Source organism: Anopheles stephensi, chromosome 3 (genome assembly GCF_013141755.1).
Source record: "Anopheles stephensi strain Indian chromosome 3, UCI_ANSTEP_V1.0, whole genome shotgun sequence".
Classification (NCBI taxonomy): domain Eukaryota; kingdom Metazoa; phylum Arthropoda; class Insecta; order Diptera; family Culicidae; genus Anopheles; species Anopheles stephensi.
This window is the reverse complement of record NC_050203.1, coordinates 25,127,044-25,151,713: the sequence shown is the minus strand read 5'-3', so window position 1 is coordinate 25,151,713 and position 24,670 is coordinate 25,127,044. Positions and strand designations below refer to the sequence as shown.

At 48.8% G+C, this 24,670-nt stretch overlaps 2 protein-coding genes across 2 annotated transcripts; one reads left to right on the top strand and one right to left on the bottom strand.

Moving 5' to 3' along the window:
* Positions 1-18: 18 nt before the first annotated feature.
* Positions 19-5,539, top strand: LOC118511388. Its single transcript, XM_036054407.1, has 5 exons — positions 19-2,147; positions 2,221-2,324; positions 2,400-2,581; positions 2,649-3,749; positions 3,816-5,539. The coding sequence occupies exons 1-5, from the start codon at positions 2,073-2,075 to the stop codon at positions 5,030-5,032; spliced, it is 2,679 nt and encodes an 892-aa protein (XP_035910300.1). The 5' UTR covers positions 19-2,072; the 3' UTR covers positions 5,033-5,539.
* A 728-nt stretch (positions 5,540-6,267) lies between these two features.
* Positions 6,268-24,665, bottom strand: LOC118511386 (ubiquitin carboxyl-terminal hydrolase 47). The gene is made up of 15 exons (XM_036054403.1): positions 24,074-24,665; positions 13,625-13,829; positions 11,975-12,082; positions 10,877-11,895; positions 10,481-10,787; positions 10,195-10,410; positions 9,958-10,125; positions 9,592-9,870; positions 9,406-9,513; positions 8,966-9,317; positions 8,258-8,888; positions 7,852-8,188; positions 7,634-7,763; positions 7,370-7,565; positions 6,268-7,285 (listed from the first exon to the last, which is right to left on the bottom strand). Exons 2-15 carry the CDS (start codon positions 13,811-13,813, stop codon positions 7,135-7,137), a joined length of 4,191 nt encoding a protein of 1,396 aa, XP_035910296.1. The 5' UTR covers positions 13,814-13,829; positions 24,074-24,665; the 3' UTR covers positions 6,268-7,134.
* Positions 24,666-24,670: the final 5 nt, after the last annotated feature.

The following is a 24,670-nucleotide window of genomic DNA, read 5'->3' as shown; positions in this document are numbered from 1 at the left end:
CCTGGCGAGCTGCCGCCTGCACGCACACACACCCACCCAACACGGGCTTATGCTTATGTAGGAATTGTTGTGCGTAGTGGATGCTGAAGGAGACACGTATTTTCTATGTAATTTTTGTAATTCGATTTTTGTTTTACTATTTATCGCTTAATAAATAGTATTTTTTTTTGCTTTTTAGGGCTAATTTAATGCAAATAAACATTGGAAACGATTTACGTGCGAGCCCCTGCGTTCGCTACGATTCTACCATGGTAACGCACACAACACCGCTGAGTTCATCCGATGTGATAGTATTCGTGCAAACAGTCGCACCCAAATAGCATACACACAAATACACACATGCACATGTACGAGCTTACTCCAGCCCGTCTATGCTATGTGCATTGTTTACGTCGCAAAACGTGTGCTAAAGATGATTCTTTCTCTAGCAAAGTCTAGTCAAAGGGTTTACAGATAAATTTAGCATTTTACCATATAATGCATACAATTTTTATAGAACGCTTTTTTAATTTAACTACCCTTCAAATGGCTTCACTCTCGCACAAACAAAGAAAAGGGCAAGGAATCATCTGGTGAAATGCCTTCCATTCGTCGTCACGCAGAACTGTTGCCGTGTTTACGACGGGTTTGCAAATGTAAATAATACGGCTGCTTACGCACATCACACCCAACAGATCGGCCCGCGTTAATCGAGCCTCAAGCGAGCCTCTCCGGTTTGCAGAAATGCATCGAAATATGCAAAATAAATCGATTATCACACGAGAGGCAATATCAATATCACACCAGCGCGCGAATCAAAATGCGATTATGATTATTCGAAGCAAATATTTGCAGAAAACCAAAACAAAAAATAAGTACGATCGTTTCTCGATCGATCCACCACCGTCATACCGCGGGTGGAGAGAAAGCCAATAAACCTATTCTACAACTGTTTGTACCGGTGATTGGTAGGTAGGCTATATTTCTTGCACTTTTTTTGTACCTTTCCCATCGGTCTCTTCGGGTCGGGTACCAGAGTTGCAACCGTCGTTGCTCGTTGGTTTGCTGCTCGTTTTTATGGACGGATTTTCCATCCCCCATATCTATGCTTCGCCTGATTTGCTGCTGTTCATTGCTATGCTGTTATGTAGTCACGTAGGCATTTGGTCGGATAAACGCAATCTCACAGGATTCATTCCTATGCTGCGCGTCGACCCATCCGCACGCAAGCACACACACACTCAACACTGCTGTGCGTCAGTTTATTTATTAGCACAGCAAAAAATGAGGGGAAACGAAGCAGCGCACAACAAGAATGAACCTTTGTTGTGGAACATTCGGAAATGGAACAGCGGAACGGTTCATTTTGTGCAATCGGGTGGGAAAGGAATGAATGGGTCCTTTATATACACGGAAAACATATGTTCCGGACGGGGTTCGCACAGGTGGAACACGTTTAGCTTACACTGGCTCAAAGTGGTTTGCGTACAGATGGCACAGATCGGGTGGGAATTTAGTTAAGGGAAAGAAAAATGAAAGGCTTCATTCAAAAGGGACAGAAATACAATAAGGACAAAATTAATTCAGGATTAAATACCAAAGAAGTTCTCACAATTCAATCAAGTTAAAAAAAAAACTTAGTAAAAAATCCATGGAAAAAGAATAATAACCACCGAGGCTTTAAACGGTTTATCTCAAGTAAAAGGAAGCCAGAAATGGCAGGCTGAGACCTCTCGAAGTTGTAGAGACAAAAAAGAGGGAGAATTCAATACTACCTAGACTAACCCACACAATCATCGTCCACTGCTAAATGTGACCTTACCTACCGACCTACAATTTATCTCCCATGTACACACATTTGGCAATCAACAGGTTGCAGGTGCGAAGGGCGAGATTCGCGGCGTGTTGCCAGAAGTAGGTCAAGTTCAACGAACGCTAAAATCAATACAGCTGAAAACGGTTTGTTTGATCGATGAAATTTTTCATCCTCACCAACAGCTTCGTAGAAAGTGGACACAGTGCACATTACGCTCTGCACAAGAAATTAAACATATTTTAAACAAGTTTAAAAAACACTCAAAACCAGCATCACCATGGAGGTTATGGAGGAAGGCAATCTTATGGACAGAATTCCGATTCTGCTCTCGCGTGATTTGCAGTACTACGAGGTAAGCCGCCACCATTGCTTTCTGCCAGTAAAAATCTTTCACTTACCTACTTTCATCGCTCCGCCACCCCCAGGCAAATCAGAAAGTTCTGCAGGAGAACATTTGTGCCGGTGTGGTCGGTGGCAAGCTGGACTTTCCCCGTTCGGCTTCATTTGCGTCGGTTAAAATCGTCATTTGGTAGGCGCGGCAGGCATGCTGCCGTTGTGTAACATTCACCAAACGGATGCTGATGCACCATCTTTCGTACGACAGGTTGGAGGACGAATATTATGCGGCGTATCGTAAGAACTCGGGTTTGCTGCATCTAGCAGACGCGCTGCAAGATCAGCAGGGCAAGGAACCGGAAGAGGCGGCCGGATGCGGTGGTATCGTGAAGTCTTCCGATCCGGAAAAGTTTGTCATACTCGTTTCCAAGTCGGTGGACAATTTACTAGGTACCGGGAGCTGAGTGAAGGTCTGAAACGGGATCAGGAATTGGCTTAATGTTGACTCTTGTTCCAGAACACATTCATACCTTGTCGCAGGAAGCGCTCGATCATGCGGATCTAACCGTGCTGACGGCTACAATCGGTGCGGCAGCCCTCGTGAAGAACAGCCTGTTCGTTTGGCTGCAGTGCGTCACGAAGAACGTGTGTCCCCCGAAAGGAGACGAAAAGGGTGGATCGCTGAAGCTCAGCTACAAACAGTACTCGGAGATGACGGAAGCGTTGGCCGAACGTTTGCTCGATCTGCACTGCCGACTGTTGACGCTTTACATCACCCAGGATGCGGACTGCTTGCACTGGGAAAGCCCCCATCCGTTCTTTGAGTCGGAGCGTGGTTCCTACACGATCCAGATGTGGTGGCTGTACATGCAGGGGACCAAGCAAGACCTCTGGAACTCGGTACCACCGACCATGGCCCAACGCGTCTTTGCTGGCATGCTGAACGAAACGTTAACCGTGCTGACGGTGCGGTACACGCAAACGATACCAAGCCGGGCCCGATCACCGTTACTGCTGGTCGACGTTTCCAACATTCTGCTGTGTGTCGGTGAGCTACTGCCAGCAATCTGTGCGAACGGTGAAGCTTTCGTGGGTCTTAACCTACCCAGCCAGAGCAAGATCATTCGCGATATTCACGCCAAGTGTCAGGAACTGTTCTGCTGTCTGTTGCTGCGTGGTATTCCGCTTGGCGCACTGTACAAGGTAGCGAAAAAGGGCGTACAGGGAGGGATCGCAATGTTTGGCCAGCGGCAGGGATTGATTGTGCCGTGGACCATATTCACAATGCCCAAGCTTTTTCCACCGAACCTGAACGCACACTGGGCTGCCCGTTGTTCGGAGTTGCCGACCAGCACGGCACTCACACTCGAGCTGAAGGTACTTCTAGCCGCGCCGCAAGCCAACTGGTGGCTACTGCTCAAGGTACTGCTGATGCGCGAAGCTCACCTGTCCTCGCTGATCTTTCATCATCTGATCCGCAATCTGCCGTCGTGCGATAACTTTATCCCGAGCGCTCGGCAACCATCCGTCAACCGGGACTGTCTGTCGAAGAAGTGCGAGGGATTCCTGTGCGGGTTGGAGTGCAACGATATCGTGCAGTGGGCGCTGGAACAGAATGGTAAGAGAACATGTTCTATTTCTAAAGTAGCTCATACTCATATCTGCTCTTATCTTATCCGCGTAGATCCGATCGGGCAGTCCAACTATCAGGTGCTTATGGGGCTCACCTACATCGTCATCATGGCCGGTAAGACTTCCGACATCAACAAGACGCTTATCTCGGCCCTGGAGAAAAGCAAAATGAACGATTGGGCATCCTGCCTCGATCGCCGTCAGGTATGGAACCAGAAGCGTCCCCCATGGCTCGAAGCCATCCTGCATCTGATCTATCCGATCCTCGGCCCAGTCGTCCATATGCTCGTATCCGCCGTTCAAACGACGGCCAGCATGTATCAGGCGATGTCCTTATCGCTGTCCTGCTTTTCGGAGATGTGGGACTGCATTCCGGACTGTCTGTACACCGTTACCAACTGCCTTACCGAGATCCTGCCAGCCGAAATACGTCCGCTCGGTGATTCGGTGTTGATACAGCTGCTCTACATTGCACTCTACTCGAAACTGCTCGAGGTAGCGGAAACGGAAGCGGAGGCTGAAGCGAAAGAGCAGGCAGGCGGTAATGCAGCCTCCCCGGACGTAGCCACCGCTCCAGTGTCCACCATCAACATGAAACCAAAGTCGGTCATTTGTCAAACGCTGGCCGAAGCGATCTGCTTCATCGACGAGGACAACAAACACACCGAACAGATTAACTCGCTGATCAGCCAGGCGCGGGAAAGTCAGCGGTCGATGGGCCAGCTGGAGAATGACATTGATGATGCGGTGGGATTGGCCAGCTTTGCCAGCACATCGCGGGTGGACGATGTGGAAGCGTTCCTGCGCCAAACCACACCGAGCGTACGATCGGAGGAGGAGTTCGATGTGGAAAATGCGGAGTACATTGCCGAAATGCTGGTCAGCGATGTGTTGGTAACGAGCGTCGGGAAGCTGAGCATGAAGATGCTGTACCAGTACATCCGGAAGAATTTCGATTGGATTCTGCAGCAGTTGGGTGTGAGCGATGTTGAGCACAATCCGCTGCAACCGAACCCGGGCCAAAGCATTCGCGAGGAGCGGCAAACGTTGATTGACCTAATGTTTCACATTGGGCATCGATCGTTCGATCAGCTGCTGAGCGGCGGGCTGGACATTGACTACACGAAGTGGTTCCAAACGCCCATGTCGATGAGCGTAGAGAAGGCTTGGCTGCAGGTGTGTCAGCGGTGGGAGTTTCAGGAGAGCGCCAAACTGTCCGTGCATGAGGCATTGATGGTGTCGTTCATAACCTCGCAGCTGAAGCCCTAAACATTGTTGTGATGACCTTGCAATAATACTTAGATACTAGTCGAATATTTGGTGAATACTATTCTCGATGCAAGCATCACAAGCTCACCTTATAACGTGAGTCTTTTATGATTCAATAAATATATGACAGTTTAAATTGATTCTACCGTGCGTCTACTTACGGATTATACCAAGCAACAGGAGTTTCCGAAACTGTCCTCAGTTGGACGGCTAACGTCTTCTGCTTATTTGAAACAGCAACTTCCGGTAGGTCTTATTTTCAGTCAGTCCTGCTTGGGAAGAGACGATCCGGACGGAATTTGCGATTCTGGTCGTGGTTGCTACCGACCCGTTCCCGAGTCACCATGACCATCAACCGGCCTTTCTGGCTTCCGACGATTACATCCCATAAGTCTCTGTGAACCTTAAATGAATCTTCCGAATGGGTTTCACGGACTAACTAAGAGGACCCCCTCTGCCTTGAAGGGTTGGACTGTTCGCTGCCTTTCTGTTCCTCTTCTTGACTCGCTTATCGGGCGTCAATCCGGACGTCATCGGACGTATCCATTACTCTATCCATGGCTGGATCCAATATCCGTTAAGATTCATGTTTCAACCGTCCAGTGGATGGCTGGCGAGCACCTTCCTCTTTTCTGGTTGACTTAGAAAATTCAGGATCTTCGTTCCACAGAACAACTCGTCGAGGCTGCTCGCACACACACGCAACGATGGACCGATGGAGCTCGTGCTGGTCAACTGGTGCTTCTTCCTCTGTTCTCGCCCTTATGGGTGTGAAATTCGGATATTACTTGCTTGGTAGGATTGGACGCTTCTACCTTGCCATACAGTTTCATTACTTACGGTTTTATTTTTGCTCTTTTGCCGTTCTTCTTCCTTTTTTCTTAGTTTCTTTCATTCCGCAAAGCTTAGATGTCCTGGTTTCGTTTTATCACACGACACACGATGCTCCGAGCTCATGCCCCCCACCTCCCCTTCGTCCCGACGGCGCACAAGCACAAAATACGATCATATTCTTTAGCATTTATCTAAGGTATGTGTGTGTGTGTGTGAGTGTTGTTTTCTTTTCCGTTACGACCGTTGCCTCCCTCCCCTCGGGAACAGCGTAAGCACGTAAAGCCTTACACAAGTGTCACAATTTCTTTGCCTAATCGAACAAAAGCTTCGGGAAAACACAAGTCGCGCGGAAATTGTACCAAAAGGCTGAAGAACAGAACGGAACAGAAGAACACAACGAATGATAAATGATGCCCGTTATCAACAACAAACACATGAAAATCATACCCATTAAGGCTAGCATTTTTTTTATACCGAAAAACAAAAAGAAAAATCGTCACCCCGCGCGTTCCACCAGCATATACAGCGGCCACCCACCACACTTTCCGTCTGCTTTCCTTTCGCTTCCAATTCACATTCTATACATAAGTAAGTAATAATAAATGTTCTTCCTGCTGGGCAGGCGACCTCTTCCCCCCGCATTAGAATTACAGACAGATTAGAGGGAGACAGAGAGAAAGAGAGAGGGAGAGAAAGAGAGAGAGAAAGGGGGAACAGATAGGGGCAACCAAGAAGAAAAATCTATCCTATACTTCTAAACAGTAACTGACCGTCGTGATGGTGGTGGTTAGACGACACAATTCGGGACGCGCCGCTGCAGTCGAGATCGTCTAATGATGAGTGTGCCGTAGTGTCTGGGAAGCTCGAAAGAGTACAGTCTCCCTCGCATGTCCCCAGTCAACGAACAAACACACACACAGAAACACACAGAAACATATACTGGCCCCACCAAAAACTAAAATTTTCCCAACTCTAACAACACATCCACCAGGGTATAAGGTAAATGGCGCCGAATGAATGAATGCTGATCTGCGTCAGGCGGAAAACTCACATGAAAAGCTGGTGTGTTTTTCTCTCGCTCACTTAGGCCCTCTCCCTCTCGCTCTCTCTCTCTCCCCCCCTTTCTCTTTCTCTCGTGTGGTTTCATCCCCTCTGCACGCATGCACGCACTACTGGTGCAGCTGCTGTTGGCGGCGGCTGCTGCTGGAAGGACAGATTTTCTTCCTCTTGCTAACGACAACTTCGCCATCGTCCGCGGGTGATGATGATCAGTCGTCGGCCTTCTTGGGCGATGCATCCAGATAGATTTTAAGCGCACGTTCCTTGCGGGGCGAGTAAGTCGAGTTGGTACGGCCGTCCTTCTTCGTCAGTTCTTTGCGCTCCTCCGGCGTTAGTTCCTTTAGCGGTTCTTTGCTATCGCTGTAGTTAATAGCAAAACAAAACGGTGAAATAATGGTTAATATAACAAAGAGCGATCGAATGCTAAAATATGCTGCACCATACCGATAGTAGAGCAGTGTGCCGACACAGTAGATCTGACAGTCGTCGGCATGCTGGGGCGTGGACGTCCACTGTAAACCGTTCTGTATGTTTAGCACACTGTCGCGGTGCAGCGACGTCTGCGGGATCTTCACGTACTCAACGTTTTCCTCCGGGATGCCGCTGATGCGGGACAGCTGCTTGGTCAGCTCGAGCTTGTCTGCGGGTGGTGGAGGGAGGGGCCATGAATTATCACCGTTCAACACCATCAGCCGCAGCAGCACTTACCGGTGAACAGAATTTCCTGGAATTTGCCTAATTTCATCTCCGATGGGTACCATCTTCTCAACAGCAGCACCACATCGTTCAGGTCGATCGGCGTGAGGCTGGCGAGATCATCAACTTCTTGCAGAAATACCTAACGCAAGCAAAAGGAATTAAGTCAAGTTGCAGCTTCGACCAGCTTCGAAAGGCTCACGACGACCGCTCTTTACTGCTTAACTTACATCAACGCTCGACAGCATCGTAATCTCCTTGCCGATACGCTCGTCATCCTTGTACACGGTCGACAGATACTTGATGCCCTTGCGGCGCAGCCGACAGTTGTTGGAGTGCAGGTGGGCATACTTCTTGGCCGCCTCGCCGAGCGTGGCGGGTAGGCTGGCGAGTATGTCCGCCTTTATCTGACCGATCAGATCTCCGTTCTTGACGATGGTGGTGCACAGGAACGCGGTGTTGTCCATCTCCTCCGTCATCTCGTTCACGTTGACGTAGCTCACGTTCAGCTTGTATTCGCCCTTGCGCAGTACACGACCCAGTTCGAGCGAAAGGCGATCGTCATCTCTGCAAGCACGCGCAAACAATGCAATGGTAAGCGGAAGCACACAGCAAAGCATCACGCCAGCTACTTACTTGTAATCCAGCTCCTTCAGCAGGTTGGCGCTATCGTTCGTGGGGCAGAGCACGTCCGAGGAAAACACCTTGAAGTAGTCCATCGATATTTGCAGGTGCGACTGCAGCCGGTACTTCAGGTAAGCATTGCACGACCGTTTGTCTATCAGCACCTGCACGAGCTTCTGGCTGTCCGTGCTGTTGCTGTGGCTGCGTGTGCTGCTGCTGTCGTCCGCCGTGTTGCCATTGGTCGACGAACCGTTGCTACTGCTGCCGGCCGGTGTCGTTGTGTCCAGCGGTGTCACCTTAAAGTAGTACTCCTGCGCTCGGCACTCTTGCAGCATCTCCGCCAGCTTTGCATCTTCGTCTTCCTCATCGTTGTCGTCATCGTTCTTGAAACCCCCGTTGGTGGTGGTGCGCTTGGCACCATTGCTCAACGCTGCTCCGTTGCCACCGTTGGTCAAATGCAGATCGCCGTTCAGCTTAATGTGGACAAAGTCATCCTCCACCAGCGTGCGGTCATTATCGCTCAGGCTGCTGTCCTCGCTGTTGCTGTCTCCGGTGCCGGCAACCGCCGTTGGGTAGTCCGCACCGGCTATCGTAGCCAGCGTCTCTTTGGATAGGCGAGGAATGGAGAGGCTCTCGAGCGTGTCTGCGGGAAGAGAACGGTATGTATTGTACCCCCATTTGCTCACATCAATCAAATTCGTGCCGAGCGATCCACCATACCTGGCTCCATGTTCGGCAGCACTAGGTACAGCGACACCAGGTGATCCAACCGCTGCATGAACGAGCGGAACCGGGCGCAGTACTGTTCGGGATCATCGCCCGTCTGCTGCGGCGCCGTCGTCACAAACACCTTGCAGTACTCGATAAAGTGTTCGTCTTCGAGCGTGGCGTCGTCGTTCTGCAGCAGCTTCGCGCTGTCCTTGTGCACCGTCATGCCGATCAGTATCGTTTTCGGGTTAAGCTTTAGCTTGCGCGCGATCACAGCCCTGTATTGTGCTACCGTTTGTGACAGGTTGACTCGTATCGACAGCGGACCCTCCACGTCACGTGCATTCACGTCCACTCGGTACACCTGCGAATCGACAGTGTATGTGAAAAAACACACACACACACACCTTCCCAAAGCGCTTCCTTTCGTTTCGCACGTGAAACTACTATACCTTGGTCATAACGCCTTGCACCAAGTATTCCTCGAACGTTTCACCTTCGTCCCGTACCTCCAACAGTAGGGCGTCGCAGCGTTTCAGCATTCTCATCACTTCGTCAATCTGCGAGGAGTTGTAAAAAATGGTTTAAAAGTTTAACAAAAACCCCAGATGCCCACGGATTCGTTCCCACTCCCGTACCGATTTATCCTCATGGCCCTCGAAGCTACGCTCAATCGTATGCGCATTGCTATCGTATCCGACCAGCCGGCAGCGTTCGACCGGTACCGTACCCTTCAGATGAAGCACTCGAATCGCTTCCTGTACCGTTTCGGCCAGTGTCGAGCTGGTAAACACTGCCATCCGTTGCCCTTTAACGGTACGCGTCCGTGGGTTTGCGTACGCCACCGTGATTCGAGTCATGTCCAGATGGTCTCGGCTGTGGTTGCCTTCGTTGGCCCGAATTTTCATTACCAAGCGCTATGGGATCGAAAGCAAGGTGGACATTAAGTTTGAGCTTTGTTTTCTGATTCGATTGAGCAGGTAGCCCCTTCTCCCCCCTTTTACCTTAATATGCTCGGGAAACTGTTCCTCCGAGATCGGTAGAGCATTCTTCTCGCTATTGATTTGCCGATACATCAGCATGTAGGCATTCGTGCTGGACGTGTACGCACCGGTGTAGGACGTTTTGTACGATCCACCTCCGTACGATTTGTGAATGTCCTCTTGCGTGATCTATATGTACGAAGAGAAAGAGACTTTGGTCCGCTTCCGAAAGTATAACAGAAACAACGGTCGCCTTACCGGCAGAACAGTTTGATCGTTGAACGAGAACCAACGTCCACTCTTGAAGTCCTTGATGTACGCGTAATAATGACCGCCGGAAGCGCTGCCCGCGTGTATCATGATGGCAAACAGCTCATACTTGTACGGGCCCGGTGCATTGAAGCTGCCGTTCATCGGTGACGATTTGCTGTCGCCGTTGGTCGTCAAATCCATATCGATGCCTTCATCGTCATCCTGGGGGGCGATGTGTGAGTGAATTAAGGTTAGTTGTACGCAGGATCCATCACCTACCGAAGGAACCTACCTGCGCCATAAACTGATCATTCGGTGTGGTAGTCGTCGATGATACGGAAGTACCGCCATTCTGGAAGGAGGAGTCCTCCTCCAGTGCCGACCCACTGTCCGTCGTGCTGCATTCGTCCGACTTCATAAAGTTTTCGGCCGTCTCCATCATGATCGGACCGTTACCATTGACGGCCCCATTGGTGGAGGAAGATTCGGCAGCGGCGGCAGCTGCCGCAGCAGCAATCGTGCTGGTCGTGAGCTTGTAATCGGACGAGGGCGTCGAGCTAACGAAATGGTTCAAATTTAGCAGCTCGGGAAAGGTTACCCTGAGAGAAGAAGAAGCCAAAGTTACAAAACAAAATTTCAGCAAATGATGTCGCCTTTTTTTCCCCCTATCTGCTCGGTATAAACTTACTTGTCGTTCAGCTTGATTCGATGAAACGATTGGTAGTCGAAATCGAACCGCTTCAGGTGCAGCGTCAAGATGTACGGGAACTTGGTAAACTTCAGTCCCTTGTGCGCGTCGCACTTTTTGTTGCACGTGTCGCAGAAGTACTGGTTGCTTTCGTTCAGAATTTCTGGCTTCACAAAGCCCTGAAGCGCATCCTCGACACACTCGTTCGCAACGGCACTGCCGAACGGGCGGACCGGCAACGGTATGTCCAGGAACTTGTCCTCACGCTGCTTCTCCGTGTTACACTCGAGACACTTGACGTAATCGATCATGTGGCCCTGGTACAGCCGATTGATCAGGTCCGCCTGTTCCGTGCGCTTGAACTTGTGCTCAAGCGCATCAAACATCACACGGCACAGCTCCTGGATGTCGTGCTGCTGCCAGCCTTCGGCCGAATCCCAGCCGAAGCTACGCGTCAGATCCGTCGTCTCGACCGCCGACTTCGGCGACGTTTGCAGATTGACGAACAGCTTCTGCAGCTGGTACGGGATCGACTTGGCCTCGTCCTCACCGTCAAACTCCCAGTTGTACAGTGCGTTGCGGAACTCGGGCGTCATGTACAGGCCCTGCAGCAGACTGTTCAGATAGCAGGTCATCGCCTGGTTGACGAGCCCGCGAAAGTGTGGCGCCCGCTCGCTCTCCCCCCCATCGCCACCAATTCTTCTGCCCCGTCCGACGCCGCCGCCGCCGCCGCCGCCTCCTCCCTCGCCACCACCATCACCGTGGTGGTGGTGGTGGTGGAAGCCGTTACTGATGATGCTTCCGCCGCTCATGCTGTTAACCGGTGGTGGGGGTGCTGCAATCGCGGGCAAACTGTTGCTCTTGACAGAATGTTGAATTTCGAGGTCGTTGTTGAAGCGCTGCAGCATCGGTGGCTGAATTTGCGACGGTTCGGGGATGTTGTAATTACCGGACTCGACCGGACTTGCCGATGCACCTAGGGCCAGGTCGTCATCGGAGTACATATCATCTACGGTCAGCTGGAAGGAGCGTTACAGGTAAGGCACGCGTCACAGACCAGAACCACGCGCAACCGCGAGCGACGCGGGTTACACTTACCAAGTATGGTGGATTGGTGATCCGCGGAACGATGTGTAGGTTGTTCACGGTTCCAAACTTTATGCCAACATCGGAAAGCTTCTCCTGCTGCCTTTCGTGCAATGGGATCTGCAAAGTAAAACAAACATCCGAACCGAGGGGGTTAACAGTTGAATGAACACGTTACTTCATTTAACTACAAGCGGTTCTAAATACAGACATTAATCTCACACACTTACGACCACCGTGTCTAGGTCTGGGTCTGAATGCTGCTGTGTGTGAATTGTTCGGCACCCATAAATCATCTTCATCCGGGTGCGAAAAGCGTATCACATTCTATGCTGGCCCAAAAATAACTTTCGCCCTCCTGTTGGCTGAAATTTTTGTCAAACACTCCGGTATCAAGAGGCAACACTCCCAAAAACACAGTGTTACCCGTTGGATAGCCAACAATATGATGACAAGTGACGAATATTTCGCGATTTTCACTTATGACTAAGAGTTGAGAGAGAAAAAAGGATATTAAAGCGTCCCAGAGCGTACTTTGGCGAACTGCTGGCGCCTGTGACGCTGCGATGGAATAGAGAGGGAAGAAGGTTATAGTCCGACTTTGATCGGCGACACTTAAACCAAGAGTTCCAAAATTCCATATAAAACATTTCCTATCAAATCAACTGCTCAATACCTGTTTGTTAACGTGTTGAGCCGGAAAATCGTTTAAAATTTTTTCCAAACCTTTATCAGGCGGCGTGTCCAATAGCATTTGGACGTCAGAATTTTCCGTCGCACGTACGGAGGTGTTGATGTTGGTGAAATTGATGTGTTGTGAAACGACAGGAAATCGGAATGTACAACATATTCCAGTAAAAAAAAGGAAAACAGAGCGAGTTGAAGATTAGCTTCCTAAGCGAGTAAAACCGAGCTTAGGAAACTCGGACCCGGTTAAACCTAAGACATAAAAACCGGAAAGATAGGGTTTGTCCCACAGAAGCATTACTGATTAAATGGTGATCAAGGATCTAGAACATTTAGCAAGAACAGGTTGTTCATGTTTGGAACCTTTAACGAATTTTCATTAACAAAACAAAAAAAAACTTTACAGAAGATTGGACGCATACGCATACAGGAACAATAATGTACTTCAACGTACTTCATTGCACTAACTTAACCTTTCCAATAACAATTCCGCTCCTGATAGTGGTCGGCACGCAAAGGAACATTAGGGGATGAAGAATGAATGAACTTCTTAGCGGGCGAGGGTTGTAGGAAGAGGGCACTAAACGGCCACAGTTCGCCAAAGGTCAACTGCACCTAAACAAAATCAGTATGTTTACAAACATACACACGACGACTGAGTGCAGAACGAAAGGGGAGGCGGAATCTAAGTCCTCCTCATACACACACCCCCGGGACAGGGAGACACCGCGTTTGTTTCAAACGCGACTGGGTTCAAATGATAGTGTAATGTGGTAATAATGTGTCTCGTGTACTTGAGCCATTGCCAGCCCCACTCCCCCCCTCTCTGTGTTGCCATTGCATAAGCGCATTCTATGGGCGATTGATAAGGAATGGCCATTAGAATCCAATCAATAGAACGCCATTATGCACATTGTTTGAACGCAGCAATCTAGTTACAAATCCTTGTGGAGAAGATGAATAATGGCGTCTTACCTGTTCGTCTGTTTCGGTACCGATTAGATTTAGCTCGAAGTCACTGTATGCCGTCTGTAGCCTTACATCCTCGTACAGCGTCGCGACGGTATAGTGCGGACGGACCGTTACGGAAAAGCGTTTCTGTGTTGCGTCTGGCCGGACGTCTCTGATGGTGCAGAGCGTTTGGTCGTCCTTGGCGCATACCATGTTATTTTCGGTGTGCCTAAACGTGCGTTGATCGTATTGGCGTGCGTGGCCGATGATTTTGTTTTCGTTCGTGTTGGGGCCCGGTTTGGTGGTGGATCAGGCAGGAAATCGTCGAGGAAGGTATGGGTCGTCCACGGGGAGCATCATCATCCGTTGCGTAGAAAGTAGTGTAAGGAGCAACGGCAAGAGGATAACCCACAATACATGAAATAAAAGAAATAGAAATGTCTTTAGTGAGATGATAAATAGAATAAAATAGCAACTTTGGTAACAAAATTCGATATTTAAAAAAAAATCTAATACTAAAACTGTTTCATTACGGCAATGGACGAGCAGACCTAGAGCTAGACGAAAATTGTAACTTTGGATATCTTTAAGAACAAACTTTGTTTTCCTTCTTTTTACAACATTCGTTTCATAACCATAACAAGTAATAAACATTCTCATAAAAATAAGCATAAAACAGAGCCACTACTTCTCCTGCAATGCTGCAGGCCGGTTCTATAGATCAAACGGCGGCCGAGGAGTTCACGTGTCAACCGCACGTGATTTGTCCATTCCAGGTCACCACCAACACTGGACAAAGCTGCCACCACCTCACTTGCAGGGATTCACTTCATCAGCGTGTGTCGGTCGGTCGGTTGGTCGGTCGGTCGGCGAGGGCGCAAACTTTTGGGGCTATTAATTGACACCTCTCCAACGACAGCAGTTCAACACGCTGCCACCCCCCCACCAAAATACAACCCTCACAATGGTCGTCAACTTAGTGTAGAGAGCGAACACCCGTTCCTTCGCTCGGCCATGCTAAATACTAGCGCATTTTGCGCGTTACAAGATTCAGCCCATGAACCAAATAACAAACAATTCGACTCCTCGCGAACTTCTGACCTCTCCTCCGTCTCTCTCTCTCTTTCTCAGTCGTACAACAACCCCAGTTGGCCCTCGCCGGGGGTGGGGGAGGAAAACCACCACACATAATGCTCGTTGATTCTTGAGGAAAACTGAGGACCCCCCCCCCCCCCCTCCGCCTAACCATCGCGTCTAATAGGAGAGAGGTTGAAGAGTTCAAGAATGAACTCGGTTTTGTAAGCGCCGAGCGGCGTAACATTCAAAGATTCGCGACGCCAAAATGTTAAGCAGAAAGTGCAGAAAAGCGTACGAAAGAGGCATAGGTCTAAACGGGCTGAAAGGGGGTAACGAGTGGATATGGGTGGGTTGGGGTCCGGCCGCGGCTGATGGACGCATGGGGAACGTGAATTTTAAAAATAAAATCCCCCAAAAACACATTCTCACGCGGCCGTGCTGCTGCTGATAGGAGGATGGAACACATGGTGTTTGGTGGGTGGTTGGGAAAATAGGGTGGCCACCGAAACAGGGTGGCAAATTAAATAACCTAAGTTGTGTGTGTGTGTGTGTGTGTGGCAGTACACTTTACAGACATTAATCTGATTTTACTGATTTTCCTTTTGGGCGGAAATACACTGTTTCTCTCCAACTCTTATCGCTCTTTCCCATCGGTTCTTGCACTGTGCGAGAAAGCGAATATGCAGTAAAATAACTAAAAAATTCTCCTGTCACAGAGCATCCCAAAGGACTGCAGGCTCAAACGCTTCCTTCCGTTTGTTTATCATCGTTACCAAGCATTTACGATGACGGAAAACGGTGGCAAACCGTTACGGAATGTTACTGACCGAAGAAGACTGATGAGTTGTGGTGGTTTTTGCGAGCAACAAACAAAAGTATCGCCGGTGCGCTTTTTCCCCGGGACAACTTTCACATTTCTTATTAATAATTTAAAGCTTTCGAGTGTTCGAGTAGTAGAGCAAATGGGCACACAGATACATGACAATATTTATTAAATTGTATTTTTTGTTTTGTTTTTGTTTTGCACTCAATAATTATCGCTGCAGACCCCGATATACAGCGGTGACGGACTTGGATTCTCACTTGATGATCAATAACATTGAACTGTGTAATGAGGTCACTCTCTATCGAGCAGTGAACTAGACTCGCCAAGCTCAGGTGTGGGCTGGTGGTCATGCCATGAGAATGACGCCAGACGACCCAGCTCCCGTAAAGTCTATTCATGGTCATCCACATGGACAGAGGAGGCTAAGTCCAAAAGGACTTAACTTAGATGGACTGGACTGGATGGACCGTGAGCGATATCGCGCACTTCTGCAGCCTCTGTCTGTGCCCTTTCTAGTATGACTCTTTCCCACTTAACTCATATAGCACACAGTCGCGGAGTATTCAAAACGAATTCAAATGATCCGAAACCACTAATCTAATATACACACCGAACACATGTTGACGGCTGGCTGGATGAGGTCGTGTGCCGCCACCCTCGACCTCACAGATATAACACACACACACACGCGCGCGCGCGTATAGATGGAAAATTCTTGAGCAAGAAGTCTTCCTTCTAGTAGCTGCTAGGCACCCCGCGACCACGAAACGAAGAAGATATGGGGAGAGGTGAACTTGACGTAATATCCGCCCCGATGGAACAGCAACGGATGGTGCAACTATATTAAGGGCTGATGTGTGTGTCCTTTTTCTCTGCTTCTACTATTAATTCAGTTTCTTGGAAATCTATTCCACACGCCACTAATGCGTCATCATCATCACGCTGCAACAACACAACAACAGTCCACCGGGGGTAGGAAGTTTGCCCACGGAAAAGTGTTTTTCTTTTTCTCGTGGCAGTCTTGTCTTCTCCCCGTTAGCGGTAGGTCAAGAAGATTTTTTTCTTTGTCGAAGGCTTCAGCAGCCAACCCACGGTTTAGTATTGCGTGTCACCAATCCGGTAGTGTCTTCTCAACTAATTCACTGGACCTAGATCACTCCGCACACACACACACGCACACGCAAACGCTGGCTGCGGTGTTGTTGGTGAATTTTCCGAACGGAATTTCCATACAGACCGCGTTGTGCGTTTTTTTTTTCTTTTCTCCCACCCCCTTTTTTATTAGGGAAAAGGGAAAATTAAAGTTAGAATTTTGAAGGATTTCAAGCAAACGGGCGTTCACACACGCGAGCGGACACGCAATTTTCGCGTAGGAGTGTTTTCGCGATCACGTTCAAGTGCGAAAGAGAAAGTAAATCTACACACATACACACGCACAGAAAGCCAGCTGGCTCACTGAAAAACCGCGCGAACGATGGTTTTGTGAATCGCGCGCGCCAGCATCCGATCGGAAACTGGTCCCGGTAGCAATCCGGGGCTGAAGCAACCTGCCAACACTGCCTCTGCGCGGTTGGTTCTATACGGTTGGTTCCGTCCCCCACCGGGTCGGTAGACTGGCGACTGACACGCTCTCGCTCTCGCTAGGGCCCTGGGTATGAGATGATGGTGATGATCCGTGCCAAAAAATCTCACCCCGATCAGCACAAACCGAAGAAAAGCTGAGAGTTGGATGAGAAACCGTGCAAACATCCACCGTGAGCGTACACGATGCAACACACACACACACGACGGGGGTGTCGATGATGGCGATCGTGCTGGATAATCTGCCCGAACTCACCCTCCACCTTCGATGTGTGTTTCGGGAACCCGAGAAGATCGCCCCGAATCGTCTTACCACAGATTCTCACCAAAAAACAAAACAAAAAAACGCCCGATCGTTCGCATCTATCGCGATGCGCAGGTCAGCCCCAAGAAAAGGTGGCGGACGCGCGCGACTGCATCCACGCAATCTGGTTGTGCTGCTATTCACACCAAATGCAAAAACATTCACTTTCGCATCGTGTCGTGTTCCCAACGCATGCAGAGCACACGCTTGCGGCAGTCGAAGGAAACAGCACACGTGAAGGAGTAGTTCTTTCTCACCGAACTCACCCCGAAGTAACCGGGCGCATATTATACTCGGCGTACTATTTTTAGGCGTCCGATATCATGCGAACGCGGAGGTGTCCGCGGAGGGAAATTGCTGGGCGGTGGAAAACCACCCGCAGCCGGCTCACGATTACTGTGAAATTGAAGAATTTACCTACCGAACCAAACCACCAACACACGATCGCGACCGACCGATCGATGATATGAGGGATGTTTATTAAACTTCGGGTAGATGGAGGTTGAGTTTCGTCTGCAAAATATGTAATCCATCTGGGTGTGTATACGCAACGTAGAAGGCCCAGTAACAGAAAAAAAACAAAAGGGAAACGAACTTAAGGAACACTACGACAACAAAATTTGGGCGTTAAAGGGTGTTGAGGGACGAGGTACACAAATATGCACAAACAGTGTGAAAAACACACAGTTCATGAGTTCTGAGGTGTGACTGGTAATTAAGTTTTAAAGAGAAAGGGTTTAAAAGCAATTATTGCCACTCTGAGGGACCATATCATATCATATTGGAACCATCTTTCAGGTTATATTGGGAAACACGCCATTGGGTAACATCAACAGGTCCAGACAAACCAGACCGTTGTACTAGAATAGAAAAAAGGGTTTGATAGAAAATTTAAACTTTCAACCCAGAAATCTTAAGCTTCTTTTCTGTTATAGGACTTCGCCTTCAAGCGTCAGATAACCGTCAAAATGGCGAAGAAATATTCGGACAACACGGACAAAGTTAGGCAGAGGCATTTGTTGAGATTTACTATGTTTGAAATGTATTTAATCATGCTGCTGGAAGAACGGCTAAAGATTCCGGTGGAAAAAAAGTGTTCAAATCCAAACCAAGTTCCTGAAGATTTGAACCAGGCGACGAAGAATGTGGCTACGGCACATTGTGTCAAAAGATCGTTGGAGGGGATGAACCGATCACAAATAAATGGATCACCTGCCGAAATCAACTGGATCTTGAAGACCGACTCCAAACACTATGTTGTGATCAAATCTGACGATCAGCTGATCACAAAAGAGCTTACACTCGGCAGGACCGATGATCAAAACCTATCCGGTCCATCGTTCTCCACCACCTCCCCGAGGTAGTGAGAGACCACCTCCCCGTACGTAAGGCTGACTACTTTACTATGGGTAAAATTAAGTCACAGAAAGCCATAAATGGCAGGCCGGGACCTCTCGATTTGGTTGGTGGTGCCAAGGAAGAAGAAGAAGTAAGTCCGGAAATGAATAAGACGGCTGGCGGCATGACTTATCTGGTTGTTAAACCAAGAAAATAGTGATAATCGCTAAAAAAATGCACAATCTTGATATCTAGTTTCCTTAGACTCTGGAGGCTGATCATGTCATTGGCATGAGGCCGGACAATCTATTCTAAAAATCCGTTGCGATGTCCACATGCAAGACCTGAACAAAACCTAAACAAGATGGAGAGATGGAACCGATTCTTTAGCATACGATGTTAAGATTAAAACAATTGGCAGACATCACATCAACTGTCTATCATACAAAATTAAAAGAACCCCTGCAACCCTCCAAAAATAGTTGGCTTCATCATGGAACCGTGGATTATTAAGTAGATCTGAAGATGTCTGAAGATCTAGAGTTGATTGTAAGCGATACAAAATGCATACCGAAGCAAACCAAAGAAAAACTACTAAGCAAAGTTCTATTGCTTCTCGAGAGAACGAGACGAATGTGTGAACCCACCAGTATTGAATGAAATGTAACCCACCGCCCTCAAACACCCACACGTGTCGTCGCTCTAGGTAACAAACGTTCATTCTTTAACCGCTACTGAGATCGTATAACAACAACACGAGCAACAGCAAAACACTCACAATCGGAGAAAAGTTATTCATTAGAACGATCTTTGCATCTTGTGCTCACCTTCGATGAGCAAAAGCTGCTCCACTAGGCAAACGCAAGTGCAGCAACAAATGCGTTCGATGGCGCGCGTGTTCCTGTCCTTTCCTATTGCACACTCAAAAGTTGTGTGCGCATGCCTCCCTGCTATTGCCGCTACAACTCGCATTCCACGCCCAGCAGAGTCTTGTCTAATGCGAAACGCGTGTAGCAGCAGAAAAGGAAATACATAAGCTGAAGGGAACCGAGCTACCGAGCCCTCGGTGTATCCATGCCCGTCTCCAAAACGGGAGCACAGATAAACGTGCACACACCGACAGTTTTGCATCGGTGTCCCAGTGCCAGGGCCGATGTCTCTGCCGGTGAACTATATTTAGTTCCCGGTTTGATCCACTTGCGCGCCACATACGCGCTGTTGTTTTGTTCCAATTGCAGACCCGTTTTCGGTGTCCATGTCGTGTTGCAAGCGAAATATCTCGTGTCTCGTGCCGGAATGATTCACCAACCATCGAACGATCGTTGATGGAAGAGAGAGTAGCGCATCCCGCTCAAAGAAGACAAAAAAAGGTTACAATGTTTTACGTCATAACCGTACCGACCACCCGTATTATGATTGTGCCGTCGTAGTTGAAGTTGCAAACCAACCTGCTGAAGTCTTGCTCAGAACAAAAAAAAAACCGCCACCAAGAAGGAAGATGTGTGCGTGTTGTGTTGGTTTCGTAATCCCAGGAGGATTGGGCCACACTTTCTGTCAATTGGAGCGCATGCACACCCACCACCGGATGTGGTGCGGGAGAATACTTGCTACACCGGCACTCCTATCACTCAGTTCAAACTCTGTGAAACACTGTGCTACGATCATCGAAATCGAATCAATTTCTCGCACTTGGATCGGTTTTCGCGCATCCACTGCAGCAGATCATGCAAACACTACCGAAAGCAGGACCGTAAGGCCTTCTTCGTCCACCTCAACTAGGATCATCTCCCCGTGATAAACTCCACGCACGATCGTAACGCACCACGATGCGACCGGCTAGATCGAGAGCAGGCGACAAACTTCGCCAGACATTCTATCGTGTGTGCGTTTCCCGAAGAGAAAAACACTCCGCACCGCTCAAGAAGAGATCTAAAAGGATGAACGGAATGACATTTGCGTGTTAAAAGAAACGTTACCACCGTCGTATGTCGCCACCAACTCCACCTCCGACACACCGACCAGAATGGTACCATTCAGTGGTGACGATTCCGAATTGCGTACCGAAACCGACCTGAGGGTTCTTGTCACACACCACCACACCGTGTCTCGTGGGGGTACATCGATCGCAGTCCCGTCCCTAGCAGAGTGTGTCCACACACCATCGTTGTGCGTCGTCGTGTACTTTTTGGATGAGGATATTTTTAACACAACACCATATCCCCAAATCGTAGCGACGCACGAAACAGGAAGACAATTTTGCCGGCGCGCGCTTTAATGGGTCGGTGTCGGTGGCCAGTCCGCATCTGCCCAATACGCAAGCAAGGCTTACCGATATACTACTCCGCCTTATGTGAAAGTACGTGTAATATTTTTGCATTGATCGGTCACGCGGACATGTTGTCGCATGTGTTTCTTGCTGTCGGCGGGTGGCTAATGCAATTTTGGGTCGCGTTGAAAATCTTGGAATGTTTTCTTCGTGCCGGTGGTTTTTGTGCTGTGGATCCGAAGAGTTTCTAGAGCTATTTTGTGACTGTTGTCACAGTTCACAAGGTTCAGGATACAGTTCTCAGCTGAACAGTCAGCAGAAGACACAAACTATTAACTAGTTTTATATCAAGCAATCTAACCAATCTTCTACCTTCCATTCATAAACTTTCCCGTTGGAATCTTACAAGATTTGTAGAGGCATTTTTCTTGTAAGCATTTAAACGCCAGTCGGAAAGCACCGACTGACCTAGCTGAATAACCATTACCTCCCGACTTTTGGATTCTATTCGGCAAATTGATATTTTAAGCTTTCCCCGCTTGTTCTTCGCAATGCCAAAGAGCAGTTACCGATAGCGATACCTTTCTCTCCTTTAACTTCAACATTATCTCTGCCCGGCCTACGTTCTCCTGAAGGCATTATCAATACAGTACGAATGCAAAAAACAAAATCCTCCGTCCGATGCTTCCAGTGGACTCGAGCAATACATTGTGTGTGGAAGTAACATAAAGCACCCAGAGCGTTAGTTTCACCGTGTGCCTGGGGGTACATTCCACAGCATGTTGCATCGGTGTATTGTTCAGCCCGGAGCAGCCTGGTTTGACCGATAACACCGAACACCGTCGTGTTCCATGCTTCACAATCAGAGTGGTACAGAGGAGCTCTACTACCGATTGGTTGCAATTTCACGGCCAGCCTGCCCTCGACTATCCCGTTCTATTCTCTGTCCCCTTTCTGACGCTTTAGCAGTATCGCTCTGGCTTTGGCTATTGAACGTTTGTTTGTTTCCTCTATTGTGCCATGTCTTCGGTGTCCTAAAATGAAATCAAAGTTTAGCAACACACAACTTTGCAAATGCAACGACGTCATCGACAGCAAAGAAAAACGGAACGAGAGAAAGAGAACAAACCACACAAACTACTTGATCATGTATGCATCCGTATTACGAAAATGCTTATCATTATGCAAGCGCACTGGTGGTGCTGCCGAGCGACCGCTTCCATTCCTTTGGCTGTCTGTCCACCCCTCTCCGGACCGGGCCCGTCACCATCATCATCATCGTCATCGGTCAATGTTCTAAGGCTGGTCTCGGTCGTCTCCTTGCAAGTCAGATGCGATTGCTCAATTCAGTCGTATTTTGTTTGGCTGTTTGTGCGGCTTCCAGCACTTTCTTCCGGGAAGAGAACATGCATGCACCGCAAAAGCAGGAGGGCTAATTTCTTAATCAAAACATCCGCGCTTCGCGAAGGGAAAACTGGATGACCGCCCTTTTCAAGGAACAAATATTACTCATGCGTCATATTGGTATGCCGGGGATAGATTACACGAAGCATGTAGTTCCCGAGTAGGTTTCTGACGACCTAGGCGGGGTTAGATGTATTCCAGCACAGCTCCTTCCGTGAGCTAACACCTGATAGGGATTTTATCTGGCGCCATGCCATTGGAGGAGCAAATGTTCCTACAGTGTCGGACAGAATGATAAGATCGCCTAGATTTGTTGTTTGTAAATTAAGGATTTGCTACATCTTTGGAGGCTTTCAACCAATTTTTAATTGAACGTGAGTATTAGCAGAATGAGCAGAAAATTAGATTGCATCCTTCATTAGAATGTTTCCCTCTTGTAAACACACTAGGGCATTTCTACCGCTTAATTTCAAAAGGTTATCCCGAGGCTTGGAATTAATCAGGTTGATTGCGCTATCGTGCACCGGGCCGCATGTTTTTGTTTCTACAGTTCCTCTTCCGATCTTGACCGTTTTGTCTTGGAAACCTTCCACAGCTTCCACAGATTGTGACTGAGGGATATTGTCCAGGACAAGCCATGAGAGCACTTCCCTGCGGACTGCAAATCACTGTCCTCCATAAATTGCCATATCAGCCGTATATGCTACACTATCCCTAGCCGGTACTCGCCAACGTATCATTGTCGCTGGGTGATACTGTTCTCTTGTCCGGCACTGTAAATTTGACAGATGTACAGACGGTACGTCCGGTACCGACGGAGAAGAGGCCACTGTGTGATGATATTTGTCTGCTGGAATGTGTGTATCTTTTGTGGAATATCATTTTTCACGCGTCATGTGCCGCTACTGTCCAGGTGTGCTATGCCTTTTCATCACTTTGCCAGGGACAATTACCAGGAGCATCGAGGGCGTACGGGGGAGGTAGGGGCACGGATTTTTCCACTTTTCCACTTCTTATAATTTCTGGCTTATTGTTACTCGGAGCAACCGTGAAACCGCAACCCATGAAACCCCGATTTTCACCGAAGAACATTCCCCAAAATGGTGCGAAAAACGCACTGCGCCGAAATTGCGTTTCATTCTTTACCGATAAAACCTCCCCCCCCCCCCCCCCCCAGTGCGCCAACAACACGGGAAACACCACTTCCTGCCACTGCATTCCAACAGACGTCGGGTGTGCGTAGGAGCGAAAGCGGTCGGTCGCCTTCCTCCAATGCGACGAAACTCACCGCGACTACAACGACTGTGGCTGCATCGGAAAAGGAAAATGGCTCTCGCTGGGCGTAAGAGAGTGCACGGAAGAAACCGTGTGTGTGCCCACAAGTGCAGAAATAGCGCAAATCGACCAGGTCGGCAGCGGTTGAACGGGCACACTAGATGTGGATATATGTACGAGGGAGTCGCGTACCGTACGTGCGTTTTTACTGTGATGAAGTGAAGGAAGTTAGTTTCTCCTTCGTATCTGCTGTTTTTCTCCGCAATGAAAATGGGTAACACATAAAATGCTCTTTTTTTGTATCTTCTCGCGTGTGCTAAAGACACACGCGCGGTTCGAAGGGACAAATCTTATAAGCTTAAGCAAACAACACACGGCTGTTTCTCGAAGGGTAACACTCACTTGTATTCTCCTATTGGTAAGCGCTTACGATTCCGCTGCCTGAGGCCACGAGTGAAAGAACTTTAATCTCGCACAATTAACGGTTCGGTATGAGGAATCCCGAACCAGCTTTACTGTGCCAGCGGCACCCACTGCACCGATATTCCGGCGGATTTGCAGCAACTACACCCGCAAAAAAAAAATCTTCTCCACTATTCGGGTGCACGAGAAAAGGCTTTCGATAGGCAGGAATTTGACGCACACACTCTCACACTGCACACACACACACACGCACACTCAATCTGCAATTAGCACACGCACAACACAAGTTGTGGCCCGTCGTTTCGGGCAAGAAACTCCACCAACTCCACTCAAACACACCGCTGCCGATTAACGCACAGCATTTATCGCTCACGGGATGCCACGGTGAACCTTACCGACCTCTATTTTTTTTTTTTTGGTCCCGGATGGACCGGGTTTCTGTTAGTTTTTGATGCCGAGAAAATGTAGCTCCACCGTTCCAAGTGGTCGAGATTGTGTTCCGTCGTCGTTTCGTCGGACGAGCCCAAAGAAGAGGAAAAAATCTCGTCAACGGAACACAGTGGGCTCGCGCCCACA